General features: G+C 42.6%; 1 protein-coding gene across 2 annotated transcripts in view; it reads right to left on the bottom strand.

The window, feature by feature from the left end:
* NDUFAF2 (NADH:ubiquinone oxidoreductase complex assembly factor 2) overlaps positions 1-24,980 on the bottom strand; it is a 139,137-nt gene that overhangs the window by 9,292 nt on the left and 104,865 nt on the right. For both annotated transcript variants that reach the window (XM_054032556.1, XM_054032555.1), the window contains one exon: positions 20,821-20,861. In XM_054032556.1, coding sequence (XP_053888531.1) covers positions 20,821-20,861 — 41 coding nt within the window. The remainder of the gene's footprint in view (positions 1-20,820; positions 20,862-24,980) is intronic.

Genomic DNA, 24,980 nt, shown 5'->3' on the forward strand with positions numbered 1-24,980 from the left:
TGGACTGATCGGTAAGTCTTGGATCTCATCGCTGTGTGGGGCGATGAGTCCGTGCTTTCCGAGCTGCGATCCAAAAGACGGAATGCAAAGATCTACGAGAAGATCTCTAAAGACATGGCAGAGAGAGGATACAGCCGGGATGTAACGCAGTGCCGCGTGAAAATCAAGGAGCTGAGACAAGGCTACCAGAAGACCAAAGAGGCAAACGGACGCTCCGGATCCCATCCCCAGACATCCCGTTTCTACGAGGCACTGCATTCCATCCTCGGTGCGGCCGCCACCACTACCCCACCAGTGACCGTGGACTCTGAGGATGGGATAGTGTCCACGGCTGGATCCTCGGACATGTTAGCGGACGGGGAAGATGAGGAAGGAGATGAGGAGGACGAGGCAGTCGACAGCGCTCACAACGCTGATTTCCCCGACAGCCAGGATCTCTTCATCACCCTTACAGAGATCCCCTACCAACCCTCCCCAGCCGTTACCCCGGACACAGAATCTGGGGAAGGATCAGCCAGTAAGTGTTGTAAAAATCTAAACATTTATTTGTAACAGAACAGGAATATTAACAATTTAAAAAATGGGTTTCTCATGATTAGTTTGATTAGCTTAACGGTTCAGTCATGGGCAGTGCAACTATTGAAAAAAAATCTAGCAATGTCCGGTTTTGCATGATTGTCCTGCCCAAGCCGCTCTACTGGTTAGTCACTGCTACAGCAGCTACAGTAAAATGCGGTCTATATGTCCGGGGATGGAGCAGAAATCCTCCTGTGACATCTCGAGGAAGCTCTCCTGGAGGTAATTGGAAATCCGCTGCATTAGGTTCTTGGGGAGAGCGGCCTTATTGGGTCCTCCGTAGTAGGACACGTTGCCACGCCACGAGACTATCAAGTACTCTGGAATCATTGCTCTGCACAGCATGGCGGCATACGGCCCTGGTCTTTGCAGGCTTTCCCGGAGCATTCTCTCTTTCTCGCTGTCAGAGATCCTCATGAGGGTGATGTCGCTCATGATGACCTGCTTTGAATGAGGTAGGGGAATGTTAGTGTTGGGACTGCTTTGCCGTTCCTTTACAGAACTGTAACCGCTGGTTTGCAGCCACGCGGTGGAGGCGGGAGAGGGGCAGCCGAAAGGGATCGTTCCCGGGGACAGCCGCGAGGGTGTGGGACAGGAGCAGACTTCCTGCTTGCCGAATTGCTGGCAGCAGGGACCGACATTGATTTCAATGTGAAATGAGGCCATTGCTAATATTAAAGTTTTAAGCTGCCACAAGTCTACGGCTTACCATGTCTGCCTGCAACAGAAATTCCGTTCTCCTGAGAGGCTTCTCAAATGTGCTGTAGAAGACCCCAGGCACTGAATGCGAAGGCCGAGAATTCGACCTTGTGCTGAGTGCGCATGTGAGAGGTGCTGTGCATGGTCTTGTTCACAGAGAAAGACTATGTTCTTTGTTCACAACTACATTTATCTTTCTGAGGAATTCACTCCCTTTTTCCCATTCCCACAGCCCCATCTGCGACTGTCTCACAACCTAGCCTGTCATCACACTCCCAGAGGCTAGCGCGGATTAGGCATAAGAAGAAGAGGACACGGGAGGACATGTTCTCGGAGCTTATAGCCTGCTCCAGAGCCCAGGCAGCACAGCAGACCCAGTGGCGGGAGAACTTGACCCGAATGCACCAAGCCAACATGGATCGGGAGGAGAGGTGGCGTCAGGAAGACCAGCAGGCGACTCAAACCCTGCTTGGACTAATGAGGGAGCAAACGGACACGCTCCGGCGCCTTGTGGATGTTCTGCAGGAACGGAGGCAGGAGGACAGAGCCCCGCTGCAGTCCATCTCTAACCGCCCTCCCCCGCCACCAAGTCCCATACTCCCCTCACCCAAAGTGCACAGAAGGAGAGGCGGCAGAGTCCCTGCTAACTCTCACTCCACCCCTGCAGAGAGCTCGAGCAGCAGAAGGCTCTCATTCCCCAAAATTTGAGAAGTTCTTTCCTTCCCGCCTGACACAAGCCCCCGTCCAAGTTTCACTTTCCCAGTTCCATGTTTGGTTGATAATAAAAAATACGTTTCTGTTAACTACTGTTTCCATCATGTTCTTTTGCAGGAGGGGGGGATAGGGGGTTGGTAATTCGACAGGACAGTCACCTTTGGCAGGGTATATAGTCGGGGGCAGGCACAGCAGCAGGGCACATACATAGTGCAGTGATGCAGTGACTAGTTACCCTGGTTAGTCTGGGAGGTTGTTTTCATGTTATGTGGTGGGGGGTGGGTTGCTCTGTGACTTTGTGGCAGGGGAGGGCAGTTACAGATCTTAAGCGGCGGTCCTTAGGCAGGATCACAGAGCCACACAGCAGGGGATCTGTAACCGTCCTCCCCCTGCCACAAAGTCACATAGACCCCCCCATACACACAGTCCCTATCAGGAGGGGTGACAGGCTCCGTTGAAACAACCATCCCACCGCAGCGGAGCCTGTCAATCCTTGAGTTTAGAAGCTGCATTCGCGCCACTACAGTACACCCGCTCCGCACCACAGTCTGCGTCCCAGTTTTAAAAAATTCCCGCGAATACAGTATTAAAGAAAACGGTGTGCTTTAACAAAGTAGAACTATTTTTATTTTGAAACGTGTGTTGGAAGTGGGGTGAAGGGGGTATGTAACTGGATAGGATAGTCAACATTAACTGGGCAAAGAAATGGGGGCAGGTTTAGCTTCTCAATACACAAACTTTAAAGTCACAGGTTACCCTGCTCACTCAGGAACTTTGCTTTCAAAGCCTCCCGGATGCACAGCGCTTCCCGCTGGTCTCTTCTAATCGCCCGGCTGTCTGGCTGTGAGTAATCAGCAGCCAGGCTATTTTCCTCAACCTCCCACCCCGCCATAAAGGTCTCCCCCTTGCTCTCACAGAGATTGTGGAGCACACAGCAAGCTGCAATAACAATGGGGATATTGGTTTCGCTGAGATCACAGCGAGTCAGTAAGCTTCTCCATCTCCCCTTGAGACGGCCAAAAGCACACTCCACCACCATTCTGCACTTGCTCAGCCGGTAGTTGAAGAGTTCTTTTTCAGTGTCCAGGGCGCCAGTATAGGGCTTCATGAGCCAGGGCATTAGCGGGTAGGCTGGGTCCCCGAGGATGACTATAGGCATCTCCACATCCCCAAGAGTTATTTTGTGGTCCGGGAAGTAAATACCTTGCTGCAGCCGTCTAAACAGACCAGAGTTCCTGAAAACACGAGCGTCATGAACCTTGCCCGGCCATCCCACGTAGATGTTGGTAAAACGTCCCCTGTGGTCCACCAGTGCTTGCAGCACCATGGAAAAGTAGCCCTTTCTGTTAATGTACTGGCTGGCCTGGTGTTCCGGTGCCAGGATAGGGATGTGAGTTCCATCTATGGCCCCACCGCAGTTTGGGAATCCCATCGCTGCGAAGCCATCTATGATCGCCTCCACGTTTCCCAGGGTGACTACCTTTGGCAGCAGTACATCAACGATTGCCTTGGCTACTTGCATCACAACAACCCCCACGGTAGATTTGCCCACCCCAAACTGGTTCGCGACTGACCGGTAGCTGTCTGGCGTTGCAAGCTTCCACAGGGCTATGGCCACTCGCTTCTGGACAGTCAGGGCTGCTCGCATCCGGGTGTCATTGCGCTTCAGGGCAGGGGACAGCAACTCACAAAGTTCCAGGAAAGTTCCCTTCCGCATGCGAAAGTTTCGCAGCCACTGGGATTCATCCCAGACCTGCAGCACTATGCGGTCCCACCACTCAGTGCTTGTTTCCCGTGCCCAGAATCTCCTTTCCACGGCATCAACATGACCCATTGCCACCGTGATGTTCTCGGCGCTGGGTCCCCTGCTTTCTGAGAGGTCTGTGCTACTCTCAGACTTCAGGCCATCACCGCGTTGACGTAGCCTCCTCGCCTGACTTTTCTGCATCTGCCTCAGGGAAAGGTGTATGATAAGTTGCGAGGCGTTGAGAGCGGCCACAACTGCAGTGATGGTTGCAGCAGGCTCCATGCTCGCAGTGCTGTGGCGTCCGCGCTGTCACTGACTAGAAAAGTGCGCGAACTGATTTCCCGCCGGCGCTTTCAGGGAGGGAGGGCGGGAGTGATGGACGGATGACGACAGTTACCCAAAAGCACCCTGGACACCTTTTTTTTACCCAGAAGGCATTTGCGGCTCCACCCAGAATTCCAATGGGCAGCGGGGACTCCGGGAACTGTGGGATAGCTGACCACAGTGCACCACTTCCAATGTCGACGCTTTCCCCGTTAGTGTGGACTCACAAAGTCGAATTACTGTCCTTAGTGTGGACACACACGTTCGACTTTGCAATATCGATTCCAAAAATTCGATTTAAGTAAAATCGAACTACTCTCGTAGTGTAGACAAGGCCTCAGATACTGCATATTCATGGGAGATTTGCATTTTAGTCTCTGGCATTTAAAGTGTGGTTTTTGTTGTTTGTTTTTTTAATTCTGACTGAATTTAATCCGAAAAATGTGAATGATAATTGGAAACTGTTTAAGAACACTTCACTTGATGCCCAAAAAGCCGGAATCCCACAATAAAAAAAAAAAAGTCTGTATTGGTTAAAATACCAACCTGGTTTAGAGGGGAAGTGAAGGCATTTTTATATATCATATATACTCGTTCATTAGCCCGTTTGTTTATAAGCCGACCCCACAAAATGGATAGGTAAAAATAGCAAAAACTGTATGACCCTTTCATAAGCCGACCCTATATTTCAGCGGTTGGAAAACTTTGGTTCCCGGCCCGTCAGGGTAAGCCGCTGGCGGGTCAGGACGTTTTGTTTACTTGGAGCGTCTGCAGGCATGGAGCCCCTCAGCTCCCTGTGGCCGCGATTCGCCATTCCCAGGCAATGGGAGCGGCAAGCCGCGACCAAAGGGAGCTGAGGGGCTCCATGCCTACAGACGCTCCAGGTAAACAAAACAACAATGTATTAGATATTCAATTCAATGATTCCATAGAGCAGGGGTCGGGAACCTTTCAGAAGTGGTGTGCTAAGTCTTCATTTATTCATGGTAATTTAAGGTTTTGCGTGCCAGTAATACATTTTACATTTACAGGGGCCGGCGGATGGAACCCCAGACTGGCAGCAGGCTGAGTGGACCGGCGGCTGGGACCCCAGGCCGGCAGCGAGCTGAGCGGCTCAGCCCGCTGCCGGTCTGGGGTTCCATCCACCAGCCCAGAGTCCTGTCTGCCGGCCCCTGCCAGGCGGGGTCTCGGCCGCCAGCCCCTGCCAGGCGGGGTCTCGGCCGCCAGCCCCACTCAGCCCGCTGCCGGCTCGGGGTTCTGTCCATCCAGGCTGGCAGCAGGCTGAGCGGGGCCGGCAGCGGGGACACCGGGCTGGCAGCAGCGTGCCACAGTAAATCAGCTTGCGTGCTGCCTTTGGCATGTGTGCCATAGATTGCCGACCCCTGCTGTAGAGTTTAAAATAATCAAATTTTGGTGTAGACCCATTTATAAGCTGACCCCCACTGTTTGATGCGTCACTTTTTTACCAAAAATATTCGACTTATGAACGAGTATATATGGTAAACAAAAAATTATATAAACAAATGTAAGAAATGGGAATTTTACAGTAACAAATATATACCAGAAGCTCAGAATTGCAGAAAATTGATAAGGGATGCACACAGACTTAAGGAGAAATCTATAACCAGCAGTGTTAAGGACAATAGGATGGAGGGTTTTAAAGTATATTAGGAACAAAAAAAAGAATCTTGACAATGGTATTTGTCCATTACTTGATGGAAATCATAGAATTATCAATAATGATGCAGAAAACGCAGAAGTGTTCAATAAATATTCTGTTCAGACCATTATAATCTATTTTTCCCAAATACTGATCATCTGATAACACTCTGCCATTCCACTAGTATCTCAGGAAGATGATGAACAGCAGTGACTGAAGTTAGACATTTTTAAATATCAGCAGGACTGGATAGTTTGTATCCAAGAGTTTTAAAAGAGCTGGCTGAGGGGACCTTGCTGGACCACTGATTTTGATTTTCAATAAATCTTGGAAAACTGGGATGTTCCAGAAAAATGAAAGAAAGCTAATGTTGTGCCAATATTTTAAAAAGGGCAAAGGGGACAACAACCTGGGTAATTATAGGTCTGTTGGTTTGACATTGATCCCAAACAAGATAATGGAATAGCTGATCTAGGACTTGATTCCTAGAGTATTAAAAATGGTAACATAATTAATGCTAATAACATGGATATATGGAAAATAGATCCTCTCAAGCTAACTTGATTTTTTTTGTGAGGTTTGAAGTTTGGTTGATAAAAGATAGTAGTGGTGATGTCATGCACTTAGACTTCTGTAAGGCATTTGACTTAGTACCACATGCCACTGATTAAAAAACTAGAATATAAAATTAACATGGCACACATAAAATGGGTTAAAAGCTTGCTAACTGATATGTCTCAAAATGTAATTGTAAACAGGGAATCATTGAGCAAGGGTCCCACAGGGATTGATTCTTGGCCCTATGCTATTTAATATTTGTATCAATGACCTGTAAGAAAGCATAAAATCATCACTGATAAAATTTGCAGAGGACACAAAAATTGAAGGAGTGGTAAATAATAAAGAGGACCGGTCACTAATACAGAGCAATCTGGATCACTTGGTAACTGGGCACAAGGAAACAATATGGATTTTAATATAGCTAAATGTAAATGTATACATCTAGGAACTAAGAATGTAGGCCATACACACAGAATCATAGAATCATAGAATATCAGGGTTGGAAGGGAACTCAGGAGGTCATCTAGTCCAACCCCCTGCTCAAAAGCAGGACCAATTCCCAACTAAATCATCCTAGCCAGGGCTTTGTCAAGTCTGACCTTAAAAACCTCTAAGGAAGGAGATTCCACCACCTCCCTAGGTAACCCATTTCAGTGCTTCACCACCCTCCTAGTGAAAAAGTTTTTCCTAATATCCAACCTAAACCTTCCCCACTGCAACTTGAGACCATTACTCCTTGTTGTCATCTGGTACCACTGAGACCAGTCTAGATCCAGCCTCTTTGGAACCCCCTTTCAGGTAGTTGAAGGCAGCTATCAAATCCCCCCTCATTCTTCTCTTCTGCAGACTAAACAATCCCAGTTCCCTCAGCCTCTCCTCAAAGTCATGTGGCTCCAGCCCCCTAATCATTTTTGTTGCCCTCCGCTGGACTCTTTCCAATTTTTCCACATCCTTCTTGTAGTGTGGGGCCCAAAACTGGACACAGTACTCCAGATGAGGCCTCACCAATGTCGAATAGAGGGGAATGATCACGTCCCTCGATCTGCTGGCAATGCCTCTACTTATACAGCCCCAAATGCTGTTAGCCTTCTTGGCAACAAGGGCACACTGTTGACTCATATCCAGAATGGGGTACTCTATTCTGGAAGCAGTGACTGAAAAAGATTTGGGGGTCCTGGGTGGATACTCAGCTGAACTTGAGTTTCCAGTGCGATGCAGTGGCTAAAAGGACTAATACAATACATGATGCATAAATAGGGATCTCACATAGGAGTAGAGATAATTTTACCTCTATTTGGCACTAGTGTGACCACTGCTGAAATATGGTGTCCAGTTCTGATGTCTCCAATTCAAGGAGGTTGATAAATTGGAAGGGTTGGGAGAAGAACCATGAGAATTACTAAAGGATTAGACAACATGCCTTATAGTGATAGATTGAACTCCTTGAGCTTAATAAAGAGAAGATTATGGGGGGGGGGGGGAGGGGGACTTGATCAGAATTTATAAATGTCTACATAGGAAACAAATATTTAATAAACAGGATCTTCACTCTAGCAGAGAAATGTATAACACAATCCAATGGCTGGAAGTTGAAGCTAGACAAATTCAGACAGGAAATACGGCATCAATTTTTAATGATGAAAGTAATTAACCAATGGAACAATTTACCAAGGGTCATGATGGATTCTTCTTCACTGAAGAATTTTAAATCAAGATTGGATTTTTCTAAAAGCTATGTTCTAGGAATTATTTTGGGGAAGTTCTATGGCCTACGTTATATGGGAGGTAAGACTAGGCGATCAGAACGGTCCCTTCTGGCTTTGGAATCTATGAATCCATGAAACTTGAATTTTAAACTCTGTTAAGAATGCATGTGCACATCTGAGCAGAAATTTATTTCTATAACATTTGGTGAACAGAAAGGACACAGAGAAGCTATTTTGAAATGTTATTAATAAAGTTTAGTATTCATTTCACAATGGCAAAGTTTTTACCTGAGGAGACATAATTAAAATCTAGTAACGTGATAAAGCTAAACTGATGTGCACACTTTTACAGTATTGCCAAATTGGTTAATTAAATACATTTTCTGGTTTTACAAGTTAAATAGTCAAGATGAAATAATAGGCCATTAGGTTATTATGTTTCAAATCTGTGAGGGAGAAAAGGGCTTTTTGGTCACCAATCAGCACCGAATGTTCTGACCCAAGCAATTCCTTCTAGCTCAGCAATTGAACATTAATCCAACCATTCTTATCTGGGAGTGGTAACTAAAACAGTAAATGAAGGGCAGTGTCAGTGCAGTGCAAACACAGAAGAACAGTTGAAATTAGAAAGATAAATCTGGGTTTGCTAAGAAATCTCTTTAAACCAAACAGTGGCTAATCAAGTAATGCTTTTGCATAAGATGTGCCTTCTAAGTATTCCTGCCAACAAACGGTAAACATTTGCCAAATCAATGTCAAATGTAATTTATTCAGATTCAGTTTAACTGAAAACACCCTTTGATTAATTACAATTATTAAAATGTGGACTGCTTTGTTACTTTGACATGCTTTTTTGAGCTTGTGTGTCCCACATATTTCAGCAACAAATTGATCTGAACAATCTTCTTTATTTGGGGACAATTACATAGTTTGTTTTCTTCACTGGCTAGAGAATTTTGGTGGAATGCTTTTTTTGTTCTCTGAACACAAGACAAAATAATTTTTAAATCCCCCAAATTAACTAATTATTAAGCTAAAATAGAAATTGTTTTAGAAGTGGTACTTTCATTTACAACCTAACCCAATCTCTAAACATATGCAGCTAAAGGTCTAGTTCTTTTATTATGCTAACAGCACATGTTTTTAAAAGGGCAACATTGAAGGTAATTCTCCTACAATGGAAACACAACTGAACGGATGTCTTTCAGGATATTGTACTAAGGTCAGCATTTGGTTATACTCTGTAAAAGTGGTGCTTATGTCATTTTTGTGACCCTTTTAATGAGAGGTGTGCAAATACCCTGATGAACTGATAACAAGAAAACTGCAATTAATCATGTCTAGGGGCATTATAAGTTTAATATGGAAGTACTAATATAGGCTCATTCATCTATAACAGCCTTGGACAGAGTTTTAAATGTAGTGTAGGTACACTTCAGGGCTAAGTAGAATAGATACTAATTCTACAGCTTGCAGGAACACTAGTTTAAATCCAGTTTAGACCACAGTGATTGAAAATTTTACCAAGCTATTGTATTGCTATTTCTAAGTTAAAAGAATTTAATGGTATCAGTTGAAGTTATTTTCCAGTGGACTTGGCAAAAATATTTTCTAAGGAGGGGGAGAAGGAAGGGGGAAATGTATAGAAATTAGAAAGTGAAATAACTTTATCAGCACCATAGTGGTATCACGGAAATACGGGGAGGGAGGAACTAAGATTGATTTTTACATATGACAGGACAAGAAAAAGTAAGTAGAATTTTATAGAGAACCAAATATGTGCTCATGTACAAAAGAGAAAGTTGTTGGAATAAGAACACTAAAATCACTCAAGACTGCACTGGCACCTAGCATTCTGTCCTGAATAAAGAACAGTGCATAGCTGAGGTGCTCCAAGAACACAGCAGCTAATAAACTATGACTGAGTCACAGATTGGTCCCTGATCCTCTCCTTGCTCAGTGTATGATGTAATCTATACCAACTCTTTTCCTGACACAGTTTACATCCCCCTCAACTGTCTCAGCTGCGCTGACTGGTGCACTAGAGGATACAGCCAAGGTTCCACCCACTTCCCACTTACATGTGCAGGAGAGGGAGTAGCAGACTACTGTGTTGTGAACCGATATATAGGTAGCCAGCACAGAGGTAAAAGGGTGCGCTTTATTCTCCCAGTTCTCCTCTGTGCAGCTCATAGGCCAATTTATGATCAAACCGAGGAAACGATTAAAGGGAATCAAGGAGCAAAGAATATGTAAAAGGATGGATTCTTCATGTTCTTCCCCTCCTCAGCAGGTGACTATTAGGGAAAGAGGCCACTGCTTTTTGATTAGTGCTTTCCAGCCTCAATACTATGGTAGGAACGGATTCCAATACCTTTACAGATGTTGAGTAGCACATGCATACGATTAGTGACATTGAAATCATGCTGACTCCTGCAGTAAGGTGGAGTAAGGGCATCTGAATCTGGCCATGGTTTCCAGTGATGTTGAGCAACATCGGTGAAAAGTATCTTTTTCCAAAGATCTCTTTGTCCTCGGTCTTTTATCACACCATTTTCCAACACTTGTAAATCCTATTTTTGCAGCTTTTTGTGGTGTCAGTAATAAAAAACCTAATTTGCTAAAATCCTATTTTATGTGCAAGTGCAATCGTTTTTCAGAGAGAAATATACTAGACTCTCCATGGAGTAGTTTCCATTTTAAAACTTCTCAATTGAAGAATATGAAAGGAGACAGAAGCAAAAATAAAGTGTGTGACTCAAACAGTGTCAAATAAAGAATATTTCTGAATTGCATATCATTCTGGTGAGGGAATTTGAATTCTATGTAAACTAATCCTTCTGACTGAAGTTAGTTTTCATCAATCACCTCGGAAATAAATAATATTTATGATCAAATAAAAGGAAAAAACAGGTATGCATTGTGGTAACTAAACAGAACGTAAGTTTCAGTGTAATTACTCTCTTTTGGGGGCAAAACAATCATTGAAACCTTATGCTTATTACTACTCACTGAAGTACATTTTTTCCTCCCTTGACAAGGAGGCTGTCAAAACAGATAATTATGGAAATGCTAGAAATAGTTTGAAAGAAGACAGGAGCTGTCATAATTTTTTTTTCTTTTTAACATTTCACCTTGTATCCAACTGTGCAATTCAGAAGCCATTTAGTTTTATTACTGCATATCAAGCACATAATGCATTAGGAATGAAAAGGAACCATTTACTATAGTATTTTCTATTCCAAGCCATTTTCAGGCTTTTCACACTAGCTAAAGAAACACACAAACCTACTTAATCTCACACAAAATATTAACACACACAAAAAATGTCAGAGTAACAGTAAGGGTGTAACAAACTGAGAAAATTGAGGATATTTTAAGCTAAATCCATTTCCAACCATCCAGCAGGAAATGCTCTGTCAATTGAACCCCAGTAATGATGGATTGTCTAGGTGGCACCTGGCTCATTGTGACAGCTGGTATAAGATGGGAACTGACACAAAGTAGTCCCACTACTGATAGCTTTCCGGCTGCTGCAGAGGTATCAGAAAGCCAGGCACAGAGATGAAGCCCTATTCTTCTCTGACCCAATAGCTTGATGTATAATAAAAGAGCAATTGGGAATGAAAGGTGTCAGAGGGTGACATTTGGAGCTAAAGGGTCTTCAAGATCTCGGTGTAGAATGGTGTGATTGCAGCGGGGGTAGGAAGAAGGGAGGAATAGCCTGTGATTCAGGTCCCTGCCTGGAGGAACAGGCACACCACCCACCAAGTGCAAAGTTGCATTACAGAGAGTTAGTGATGGGTGTACAAACCTGATTTCAGTAGTGACTCTCATTAAGAGCTGAACCTATATTACTTATTGGACAGCCATGCTATATGAGGAAAGCCAGATGGTATCCTCTTTCTTCCAGACATTATGCTTAACTTAGGAGGTTCATAAGCAAGTCAGCACACTTGAGTCAGAATACTGTTTTAGGTTGCTTTATGAAAGACTTTCATTCACCCTTGTAAATAAGTCATAATGATCTGAAGGTTGTTCAGATGACTAATCTTTCCTATTCTCCAAGATGGACCAGAAAGGGGCAAGGTTGATAGTCTATTCTGGCAGTGTAGTGAAGGAAGGATTAGTCAGTGTTGGTTAATGGAAGTACACTTTTGCCCCATTCCCCTTCATGGAGGCACACCCCCTTACATAGGTTCAGTTCTTAGCTTCCCCCCAATATTTGTTTTCCTGGGCTTTTTTCAAAATCCAGATCAGAGCAGCAGCCTCCATTGCACTGGATGGAATTGCAGTAGGGAGATATGCTCAACCCAGGCCAAGTGCAGCATTTCAGAAGGGATGACATTGCTTATTTGGCAAGTATGAGTTATAGTAACCTAAGCATTGCCAGGACACAAACCAAGCACTGGTACTGACAACTATCCAGGTAACAGGGTACTGAACAAGATAGATCTTAGGCTGGATTCGGTCAGGCCCTGACTTCCTAAGAAGCTCCAGACTGAGGAGTTTAGAAGCTGAAGGCCCAGTGTATCTATTATTAAAGTTATCCCTGGAAAACTTGCATGATGGAGATGAGGATAGAAGAGTTCCAATTCCTCACTGAAGTACCCATTTGATGCAACTGGTCACTGACTTAAGTAGGAATACACCAACAAAAAAAGAAAGACTGCTTTAAAAGCAAAACAAAAAACCAAACCAAAACAAACAAAAAACATGAAATCAGGAAACTGACCCAGAAAGGATACAAAGGATGTAGAATGCTGTGAAGCTTGAGAAAAACATGCAAGCCTGAGTGATCACCAAAGCACAGTGAGGTCTTAGGAGTTACTTGCCAACTGCCGTCAAAAAGGAAATGAATTTAGGATGCAGGAAGCCTCCTAAAGCACTAACTGGGAGATGCCCATAAGACTCCTATGGACGCCTCAGTGTCTAAGAGCTTTAAATTTTGCACACCTGGCGATGCAATGGAAGCATGAGTCCATGAAAAAGACCCTGAAAGATTTTTTGAAAATATCATCTTTTTTTGTTCCTTTATAATTAAGTCTTAAAAATCCAATAGATAAGAGTAGAGACCACGAAGCATGCCAGCTTTCAGACTGGAGTAGATTTTACAGCCAGAAGGGAAACAGAAAGAATAGGGGTCTATAGCTGATAACAACATGCATAGCATTCGTTACAGTGGTGTTTACCAGCGGCACTGTTTAAAAGTTAAGTCAGATAATGCCTTGAAATACTGTCGGGAAAAATCACAAAAATCAGGAATAGAGGACTAGAAGGGACTTCAAGAGGTCATCTGGTCCATCCCTCCCCATGCTGAGGCAGGATTAAGTAAACATAGACTGTCCCTGACAGATATTTGTCTAACCTGTCCTTAAAATTCTTCAGTGATGGAGAGGCCCATCTCTAGGAGGGTGCGGGGCCCGGGACATAGGCACCAAGTTTCTGTCTGCCAGGGATGCTTCCCCTGGCTCCGCCCAGGCCCCACCCAGCCTCTTGCCCACCCAGTTCCACCCCCTACCCCAAGTGCACTGAGCCCTAGCTCCTCTCTCCTCCCCCACAGCACCTCCAGATGCCGTGAAACAGCTGATCGGCAGTAGGCACCTGGAGGGAGGGAGAGGTTGGTAGGGGGGCTCCTCCTCACCTCCCCATCCGCCTCCTCATGAAGCGTGGGAGCCTCCAAAGGGCAGGGCCCGGGGCGATTGCCCCCATTTTTCATACCCTAGGGATGGCTCTGGTGATGGGGATTCTATAACTTTCCTAGGTAACCTGTTCCATTGCTTAACTATCCTTATAGTTAGGAAAATTTTCCTAGTATCTAAATCTCCCTTGCTACAAATTAGGCCCATTACTTCTTTTTCCTACTCTTGGTGGACATGGAGAACAACTGCAGAGAAATCTTCTATCATGAATACAACCTTACCCCCATAGTACTGTTGTATTAGTTTAGATGGAATATATGGGCTAACGGTGTTAATATAACTTAGTTATTGTTTAACATTAAACAGTGTTATACAAGGTTTGGTATATAGAGAATGTTTGTTTAGTATTTTGGCAAACTTTTTTTTAATTAAATATAAAGAAGAGAAGGAAAAACAAAATATTTGAAATGTATATTATTAAGGCTTACTTTAAAAATTATTGTTGAGTTTTTAGAAAAAATCTCCCTTGTTTGACAGTTTTTAAGATATTAAAGAGGTTAAAAACTGGTTTCTGGAGTGAAGAGAACACGTTAATTGAGATGGGCTGAAGCTGTTGTTAAAAGTCTGATTTTGTTTTAGGTGGTGTTTGGAATTTAGATGGAGCTGGGAGAGGTGGTGATGTTAACAAAGCTTAAGAACTTACTTAATTTGTTGATAAAACACAAAACTTTGCTGCCGGTATATGTTCGTAAGATATTTAAGAACAAACTAGCTTTTATTACTTTCTCGGCTCTACATCCTGAATGGGTAAAGATGGCAAAAACTTCCCCATCCTTTACTGCTTGTACAGTGAAAGTTGTATATTTACACAAATCATAAAAATATTATGCAGTAGTGGTTATGCTTGCTCACTTGGAGGAAAAAACAAAGAAATTAATGGAGGTATCCTATCTCCTAGAACTGGAAGGGACCTTGAAAAGTCATCGAGTCCAGTCCCCTGCCTTCACTAGCAGAACCAAGTACTGATTTTGCCCCAGATCCCTAAGTGGGCCCCCTCAAGGATTGAACTCACAACCCTGAGTTTAGGAGGCCACTCCTCAAATCACTGAGCTATCCTCTTCCCTCACAAACACAAACACTTCAGCCCTGATGGCATTTTTACCAAAGCCAACAAAAAGTTCTTTTGCAACCACTTTTGCATTCGGGAGCCATTTGCAACACCCAGAGGTGGTAAAAACGACAAGGGAGGGGAAAAAAAGATTGCAAAAATAAAACAATTAGAAAAATTACCAAAAAGTTTCGTATTGCAAAAGCCCTTGGTTTTAGTGGTTTAAGATTTAATTTACAGTTATTGCAGTAGCATCCCCGAATTAAAATGGCATTTGGTTAATAAGAGGGTTAAGATGTCATGTTAGTAAAAAATTGTTTAGCAACTTAACCTTTCATAATTTAACACTTTTTTTTTTTTTGCTTTTAAAAAAATATTTGTATTGAACTTAAAATTACTAATTACAGAAAATACAAACTTTAAAATAAAAGAAAAAATGAAAAAGCATTTGCTAAAAAAATTAATAACTTTGTAACAATTGTAAACCCCTCTTTTTAAATAAAAAATATTAACTTTTTTGCGTGCTCATTTTAAACAAGCTTAACACATCTAAGAATTTTAAAAACAAACTTTTGTTTTAAACTAATTTTGAAAACAATTTCTTGTTTGCCAGTGCGCTAGCTTCTGAATATGTATTAACCCTTTAGGCCCCACGCTGGGTGCCTATTAATTTACATGGAATATGTGGCCAAAGGTGTTAACATTACTCAGTCACTGTCCAACATTAAACAGTGTTAAACAAGGCCCAGGGTTTAGTATACAGAGATCTTAGCCTGCTTAGTACCATGGTGCAAACATTAAACATCCTTTTAACTTTTTATTAAAGATAAAGAAAAGAAGGAAAAACGGTTAAAAGATTTCAAATATAAAATATTAAATAGGCTTTTATTTAAAAAAAACCCCAACAACATTCTTTGTTCCCTTTCCCGTTAGCTGGAAAGAGTCTTTAGAAGGAAAATCCCCTTCTCTGACAGTCTGTTAGAGGATATTAAAGATGTTAATAAGTGTTCTTTCGGGAAAGAGAAGAAATTAGTTGAGTTGGGCTGGAGCTGTTGTTGTTGAAGTACAATCCCATTTTATTTCAGGTGGTGTTTGGGATTTAGCCAGTGCCAGTAGAAGTGGCAATGTCATCTGGCCTGATATAGTCAGGATCTCCCTCAGGATCAGGATGACAAAGTGCAGGGTCCAGGAAAATGGTGGGGGTGGCAGCTATGATGATCAAGTTTGCTCCAGTAGTCCCCATCTGTTGTTCTTATTTCCCACCTCCCTTACCAAATAATCTTTCTGTGAGGACCCGAAATGGGAGTGCAGTGGGTTGAATGGCCCATTCCCTCACTATTCGGTCCACCGATTAAGCCTAGTATTTGACACACTAATTTTGGTTCATTAATTTTTGGACTCACATTTTCTTATTTATCAAGCATAATCTCAACACCGTCCAGGAGTTATATCAATAGGCTTTTTTGTTTAGACTAATTTAAGTTTTCTGTCTGGTTTTCTTGCACCTGTTCCTATTTACATTTGTTATTATAGGTTATTATGACATCTTATGAACTTAGACTCACTTTTTATAGTTCAACTCACAATCAGGGTAAATCTGAAGGTACAACAGTACTCCACCAGTATATCCAAAGATAACTTTGGTGACCCACTTATCAGATAAGATGATTTGCACATAATGTGATAATTTACCAGATCTCTTTGACAGAATAGCACTTGATTTAAAGTTGCAACTTCTGTAGACTTTAAAATATTCTGATTAATTTGGACTATAAGTCCCTCAGGACAGGGACTTGTCTTTTTATTTGTCTGGAAAGGTCAATGCTCACCTCTAGTGCCTGTATACATAGTTAAGAGATGGGCACTGCCTAATCTCAGAATGTTCCAAGATATTTACTCATTCATCTCTTGTTCTATTGGTAAGGGTTTAATTTATTATGTCCTTTATAATAGTTGAGGAACATTTCAGTGTAACTGTAACTTTGTCTGAACAGACTATATATGTCCATACATACACAATGTGTTACTGTCTTTAGGATGCAATGATATAGCTATCTGAGGCCAGATCCTTAGGTGATATAAATTGATGTATATGCTGATTTATATGAGGATATGGCCCAAAGTCTCTATCTAAATGGAGTCTCATTACCATAGGAACACTGTAGTCTTAACACCAGATTACTTTGCAAATACTTGCAGACCAAGCTGTGTTTTATTACCAACTTTATAAATTAGTTAAGGAGGAGATCTGGTATATTTCAAATTGGAATAAAAATCAAAAGGCAACCAACTGTGGCTCAGCATCCCAGAGGGTTACTTAGTGGTTCAGAGCCTGGGGTTTTACAGACATTCTTTCCATTACTGCCCAGATTAGACATAATTAACAGGACAAAAATGTTCTTGGGTTTTGACTTGCCAAGCAAACGGGGTGTTGTTCTAAGTAACTGTCCTCCAAAAAAAGGGAGGGATAGCTCAGTGGTTTGAGCATTGGCCTGCTAAACCCAGGGTTGTGAGTTCAGTCCTTGAGGGGGCCACTTAGGGATCTGGGGCAAAAATCAGTACTTGGTCCTGCTAGTGAAGGCAGGGGGCTGGACTCAATGATCTTTCAAGGTCCCTTCCAGTTCTAGGAGATGGGATATCTCCATTAATTTTGGGGGGGGAGGGATAGCTCAGTGGTTTGAGCATTGGCCTGCTAAACCCAGGGTTGTGAGTTCAATCCTTGAGGGGGCCACTTGGGGATCTGGGGCAAAATCAGTACTTGGTCCTGCTAGTGAAGGCAGGGGGCTGGACTCGATGACCTTTCAAGGTCCCTTCCAGTTCTAGGAGATGGGATATCTCCATTTATTTATTTATTTATTTATTTAAAAGGGGAAAAGGGGAATAAAAAGAACTCTAAATATGTGAAGTACCTTAAAGCTGAACAAGTAGTTATCCAATAGAAATTATTATTGCAGGATTCCACTATAAGAAAAACTAAATCTAGTGACAACACCAACAGATGAATATCAATTAAATTCCTTATGTGTTACAGCCCATAAGGGGCTGAGTTAAAGCATTATGATGAAGATCTGTTGAGTGCATAGTGACAAAACTAAAGGGGGGCGAAGAATGAAAGGAAGAAAGGCCTTGTTTGTGCTATAAAATGTGGATCATGTGACTTGATGCTGACTATGGCTTAGTGATCAGTGTAGAGCTGGACAAATCATGTTTAGCAGCACGTCAGTAACTGATTACACATTGATGTGAGGCTGAACACTATTTTTGCTGGTCTATGCTGACCACAAAGCCACGGTCAGTATCACGTCTCCTAGCTCTGTTGTTCACAACCACCTCAAGTAAAGTTTTGCTGGATAGATAAAAGTCTACGATGAAAGAGAAAGGGAAACAGGAGGTCAATAGGGCAGAGTGGAGGAGGGGAAACGAAGAGAAAGAACAAAATATGTTAGAGTTGGGGTAGGAGGAAAAAGGGGCAAGGAAGGATGGGGGGCAAGGAAGGATGGGTAAGGGGCTAAAGAGAAGGTCAATGGTTAAAACATGCAGGGATTTGCCAGGGTACAGCTGTTTCCTACCAAAACAGCAGAGGTAGAGCTCCAGTTCCTTAAGTTTCAGGAAGTGAACTGTTCACACTGTGTTGTGATGCAGCGTCACAAAGTGACATAACAGTGCAATGTCAAAGACTGAAATTCAAAATTGGTGTGCTCTACAGCCTTTTGAGGAGATTTTCTCACATCTTTCTCCTGGAGTGAGAGTGACAAGGAGATTTGTTATACAACAGTTTCAATATGAAATATGGTCACAAATATTCCCCAGTTCCATAGTTGTCAAAGAGCAGTTACCATATCAACATTATTGTCCAAAAGGGAGTATAATACAGAATACAAACCAGCAGAGATATCTAGGGATTACTGTAGATAAAACACTAAAGCTATCAGTACATTGTGGGAAAACAGAAAAATTTCCTCTCTCTCTCGTGTGTGTGTGTGTGTGTGTGTGTGTGTATATATTATATAAAAAAATATATGGTGTGTTGTGGTGTATAAAGACTATCAGGGCAAGTGGATTATGTATATCATCCCACCTGAATGCTGAAAAAAATCATTATCCCTCACCATCATATATTTTGCATATGCTGTACATATTATAATAATGCTATTTTCAGTCTGTTTGAGAGTTTTTAATATGTGTGTATTAGTTTCACTTATATTACATACAGGGGAAAAAAAAACTACCTGAGGGATTAGTTCCAACAAAAAATAACTACTATTCAGATTCCCAGTTTATCATTTCTTCTCTGATAAGGTCAATGCACAGCCCTGCAGGTATAGTACTTAGCTGCTAAATAATTTTTGGACCCTAATAAACCTCATGAAGTTGAAGGCATGAGTAGTTCTATGACTGAATGCACCATTACTTCCAATAATCTTTCATCCTCCTCAGCTCACTTCATCTACAATGTGACATATTTAGGGGTCTAATGATCCAAATGTGCCTCTATAGCTGCTCATCTGCAGGGGATGCCTGCTTCCTGTTCTGAAGGGGTACTGACCACTGCCCCAACCTCCCACACCTCCCCACCAGAAGCAGCCTTAACAACACCAGTTCCGAAATAACATGGCTGCACAAACTAATTCTGCTTCTCAGGGGCATAGTCTCAGACTCTACCCAGCCCAACAAGGATGGCAATCTGACTTATGGAAGTGATATTGGGGGTCACTCAACATCTCTGAAGTCCCAGTACCACAGGACGTATATTCTCAGCAAGGAAAGAAATACTGACAGAACATCATGATCCAAGTTGACATTTAGTTGATGCTGACCTAAACTCAGCCAGGGAGAAGAGATAGAGCCCAGTAATCTGAAGACTCCCTCTCTGTCCCCAACAGCACTTTGATCTATGGAGCCCCAGCAGAAAGAATGGAGAGAGAAGCACTCCCATTTCTTCAGTGACTAGAGCGAGAGGGGTATGAGCAAAGATGTACTCTTTGCACAAGCATTTTTGTTTTAAGGTCCTCAACAGCCTCTGGAACACAGGCTTAACTCCATTTTAGTTCCACTTATGGGTTTACTACAGCCCCCATTGCCTGGATAACTCCAGTGAGGAGTGGGGAAGGGAAAGTAGAAGAGACACCAATAGAAAGAGCTGCATAGCAGATGAGAGCTCATTTCTATAATTCTGCGCCTCTTGAAAAAATGTTGGTGTGTAAAAATGACAGGCTGAGTAGTATCCTGAATACATCATCTTAATGTGCAGCCAAGGTGGGTAACCTGCTAGGTTGTGCAGTTCAGGTGGTCACAGATATAGGGCCAGATCTTCAGCTGATGTACATCAACGTAGCGCCACTGAAGTCAATAGAGCTCAACTTACTGACACAGTCTGTTTGGATTGAGCCTTTAGTGATTATTCATTTTTAAGTCTATAGATTGATTGCTAAGTGCCAGATTTCAATAAAACTATGTCAAATTCAGGTTTGTTTTTTCTGGTCTTAACAGTCAGAATTGTTCCATTCTTTGCACATTTGTCAGCATGAAAGAGTAAGCAATATTTCACAGCTTTATTCCATTAGAAAGCACTTTTGAAAAAAAGTCAGAACTGCAAAAAGCCCATCTCATTAGTATTGTAAAATGTTAATGCAATATCTTTTTCTGTTCTGATGAATATGCTGGCAACTGGCTTTGAAGCCTGCACTTTAACGTCAATTGGCATGAAAAAAAATCATACTAGGATATAGAGAGTCTGATTTAAAAAAAATATTCATAACAATTCACTTATTTAGAAGTTTCTGAATGACCACAATTACTTATCCCGACATCACAATGTAACTTAATTCTGAGAAATTCTATGTAAGAAACAGATATATAAACAATTCAGGAATTTCATTTCTACTTCCACACCCTGACATTAACACTGTACTATAAAATTCTAGAAGCGTTTATATCTCTACTGTATATCATTTACATAAAACAAAATAGGTAGGCCGCACTCTTTACATTCTCTCTCTAAAATGGTTTGATGGATCAGTCCAAGAAAACTAATTGGTCTAATTAAACTGGATTTACAATTGACAAGGCACTTCAGCTCTTACCTCCATTGTGGGTGGATCCTTTCTTCTTTTTCTAATCCAAGCTGCAAAACATATTAAAATATTTCAAAGAAGGGAAATATTTCTTACACCTCAGAGATATTATGAATTCACAAAAGGCACAGCCGCATACAGCAACACTTTGCAGGAAACCATAATACCAAATTCCCCAAAAATACAGTATTTAATTTTTAAGCAGTTATTTGCCCTTGCCGAAAACCCCAGTTGGTAAAATTCACACTTTCAGTTTAGAGAGCATGAACAAGGCCTATGCACTACTTAAATCTTCAAAGAAGGGCTCAAGCCTTTTGTGAAGCTCTCTGCACAACGGTGAATTTCACCCAGAGAAAACAACAAAACGACTCTCCTGCAATGGGTGTGATCAATAGCTTTACACCACTTTGGAGAGAGGATTCCTGGATATGACTAAAGTGTTAAAGTCCAAAATTTATAAATTACTCATGAAAATGTGACAAATAGGATGTATGGTGGGATTCTGAAACCCTTATGCTGAGGTAGTACCCTTGCTCTACAAATAGTCCCACTGGTGAGTACAAGTAGCAGATGTCACGATTACAGGGCTAGCTGCACTTCCAACCCCCCTCTGGTCTCTCTGACCACATCCCCCGAGGTATCAGGCTTTGTGCCTTCAACTCTCCTGCGGTGAAATCACATGATTCTCCCTGGGGTGCAGAATCCTGCACATCAACCATGTTTATCCAAACAGGTATGCCTGGGTTCGGTACCTACAGTTCTTCCCTGAAGGAACTTGTGACCAGTGGATTACTGTGACTCAAAATAGCCTTCTTAAAACAAAATATTGTTTATTTTTAACCATTGGAACAAAGCATAACATAAGATAAAAAGTTTTTTTTAAAAAACAACATAAGGACTACGTGCAAGCCTATCTTACCTGAAGTCCTACCATCCTTAACATGAAGACCTAGTATGTCTAACTTCGCAGACACCCCAACCTCTGGAATCTGAGGGTATGTCTACACTACAATTAAACACCCATGGCTGGCCTGGGTCAGCCCTGACTCGGGCTCGTGGGGCTAAGGCTTCGGGGCTGTTTAATTGCAGTGTAGACGTTCGGGCTCAGGCTGGAGCCCAGGCCCCTCTCACGTGGGAGAGGGTCCCCAAACGGCTACACTGCAATTAAACCGCCCTGTAGTGACTCAGCTGACAAAGTCTGCAGATGTTTCATTGCAGTGTAGACATACAACATACTTGAGAGACTTGTCTTTAAAGGTAGACAAAGCTCTTTGTTCTCTCAGCTCACATGCTTGGACCTGATGCCCAAAACCAGTTTGGTGTGCTCTACAGGGGCCAACCTAGAGCATAAAAGCAAAAGGCCCGTGCATTGTCTCAGGTGTTTTGTAACAATTCCCAAGAGTTTGTTGAGGGATGTCTTATCTCAAGTCATGTTTGTTTCCCAATAGTCCTGTTGATTTAATCCAATGTAGTCATTCAGTAAATATTCCAATAACCAGGTCAAAATACAGTATTCAGTATGGGGTTGCACAATTCATAGCTTCTGTAGGCCAAGTGCATTGCACCCAACAGGAGCTCCTTGCATCAATCCAGTCCCTCCCACAAACTCCCTGTATGCCACCCTCCCATCCCTCTCAGAGACTCCCTGCAACTCCCCCCAACCATCCCATGCCTAGAGCTCTGTGTGTCCCCCTCATTCCCCCCTCTGCCACATGCCAGTGGTTTTGTGTTTCCTTCTCCCCATACCATTGTGCCCCATTCCCTTCCACAGCAGGGGCTGTGAGGCAACCCTATTCCTCTCTTCCACCCCTGGCAGGGACCCTGTATGTGCCCCATTCTCCCCTCTACCAATGCTGAAGTTTCTGTGTGGCCCCCTCTTACCAGGCTCCTGCATAGTCTCCCCCTTGCAAAGGTTGTTGTGTGCCCCCCATACCACGGCAGGGTCTGGGTTCCCTCCATTCCCATTCCTCCTCACGAGGTCCCTGCCACCCCAAAGTCCCTGCTTTCCACTCCCTAGCTCCATTCCACCAAACCTAGGTCCCTCTTACCCCAACCACCCAGTTCCTCCCTGAGCCATACAGTAAGTCCCCTAGAAAGCATATAGATGTAATGCTTCCTCTACATGCTAAATGTAGTCTCTGGTTTCCCCAATGACACACTTCCTGCTGGGGCAGAAACAAAAGAAGCCCAGGGCAAGCCATAGGCTGCAGCTACACAGAGCAGTAGTAGTTTTGTTACCTCTTTTCTGTGCATAGTAAAGGGTCGATCTCGACACCACTCTGCTAATCAGGCAGATATTACATGGTACCAGGTGTGGAAGGCACACTATGCTGGAAGACCCAGTGAGAGTTCACATTGCAAAGGCTACTCCAGAGCCCATGGAACTGCAAGTAATTTCCCACTAGCCCTAAGAATCAGGGAAAGTTCTGCTTATGCTTGGAAAAGGTTCAGACAGCAATTTGAACGGTATATGAAAGCTACAGAGGCAAATAAACCAGAGAATAAGCAAAAGATTGTACGGTAGCAGGTTCAGAAGCCCTAAATGTACACAATGCATTCTATACAGATGGCGGTGGTGGAAAAGAAAGCTTGAAGAAATAATGAAAGTGTTTGAGGATCATTGTGTCCCTAGGGGAAAAAAAACATTACTTATGAGAGATATATGTTCAGGATGAAAACACAGAATGAAGGGGAAACAATAGAGGAGTCTGTCAGGCTTAGAACTAAAAAGTCAGTGTTGTAATATTAAAAAGCTCTCATTAAAGATCAGATTGTCCTGTGATGTAACAAGTATCAGGGGGTAGCCGTGTTAGTCTGTATCTACAAAAACAACAAAGAGTCTGGTGGCACCTTAAAGACTAACAGATTTATTTGGGCATAAGCTTTCGTGAGTATAAACCTCACTTCTATGCATCCGAAGAAGTGAGGTTTATACTCACGAAAGCTTATGCCCAAATAAATCTGTTAGTCTTTAAGGTGCCACCAGACTCTTTGTTGTGATGTAACAGTTACTAGGCAATGGATCTGATGCTAGAAAGGGCACTATGTACATACCAAGCAGCAGAACAAACAGAAACACAAATAAAAAGCTTACAGATAGGCACAGAGCTCATGACAAATTACTATAGCTAAACCAACAAGGGAAAAGCTCACAGAAATTGGCCAAAGACAGAAACATGGAAAGCAGAAAACAAATCCAGTGATGTAATATTCTATGATTTTATGTAGCAATGAAATGCCCAGCATTCAGACAAGTAGGTAGAAACTGCAGTAAACCCAACCATTATGCTAAAATGTGCAGAGAAAGCAGTAAAGCGCACGGGATTCCTCAAGTGAACAGGAAGAGCTGCTCTTAAGACAATAATAGAGGAGTCAGAAAACTCAAAAGACTGGGTAATTAAAAAGTGCACAAATGGCTGGCACATATGTGACGTCCAAGACAGACATTGGGGCACATGTAAATGGAATAACAGGAAATGAAATAGAGAAATGTAAGGAGCACATGAAAGTGGAAAAGTCAAAAAAGTGTTTGAAAGACAATTCTGAAGGAACAATTCCAGTGGTGGGTGAGTGCACACTGACACTTAAATGTAATGGGAAAATGATAAAACAAGAATTTGTGGTCATACACACAGGAAAACAAACAGTGTCTTGGGCCTTCCCACATGTAAGGTGCTTGATCTTAAGAGGATGTATGCCAGAAAGACAACATAGAAACAGCTATGAACATTTTAATCATTTCATATGACGATTTATTCACAGGAGATGAGTGTTTTCCAGTAATATATAAGATACAGTAAAGAGAAGTTGCAGAACCTGTGGTACACACTACACAACATGTTCCTCAAGCCTTAAGAAAGAGGCTAGATGAACAGCCGCAAACCAAATGGTATCATCTGGAGAATAGAAGAACGTACAACCCAAGTTCACACTTTAGTAACTGTACAGAAAAAAGGAAGGGGACTACGACTGTTTATGGACTGACCCTCAGGCATTGAACTAAAATCTAAGGGGACACTTCCACTTACCCACAAGAAATGAACTGTTGTCCCAGATGGCAGGAGCCAAATTCTTCAGCAAATTAGATGCATCAGCTGGATTTTGGCAGATCTCTTGGACACTGAGAACTCGAAGATCTGCACTTTCAACACACCATTTGGCAGATACTG

Source organism: Malaclemys terrapin, chromosome 6 (assembly GCF_027887155.1).
Source record: "Malaclemys terrapin pileata isolate rMalTer1 chromosome 6, rMalTer1.hap1, whole genome shotgun sequence".
In the NCBI taxonomy this organism is placed as follows: Eukaryota; Metazoa; Chordata; order Testudines; family Emydidae; genus Malaclemys; species Malaclemys terrapin.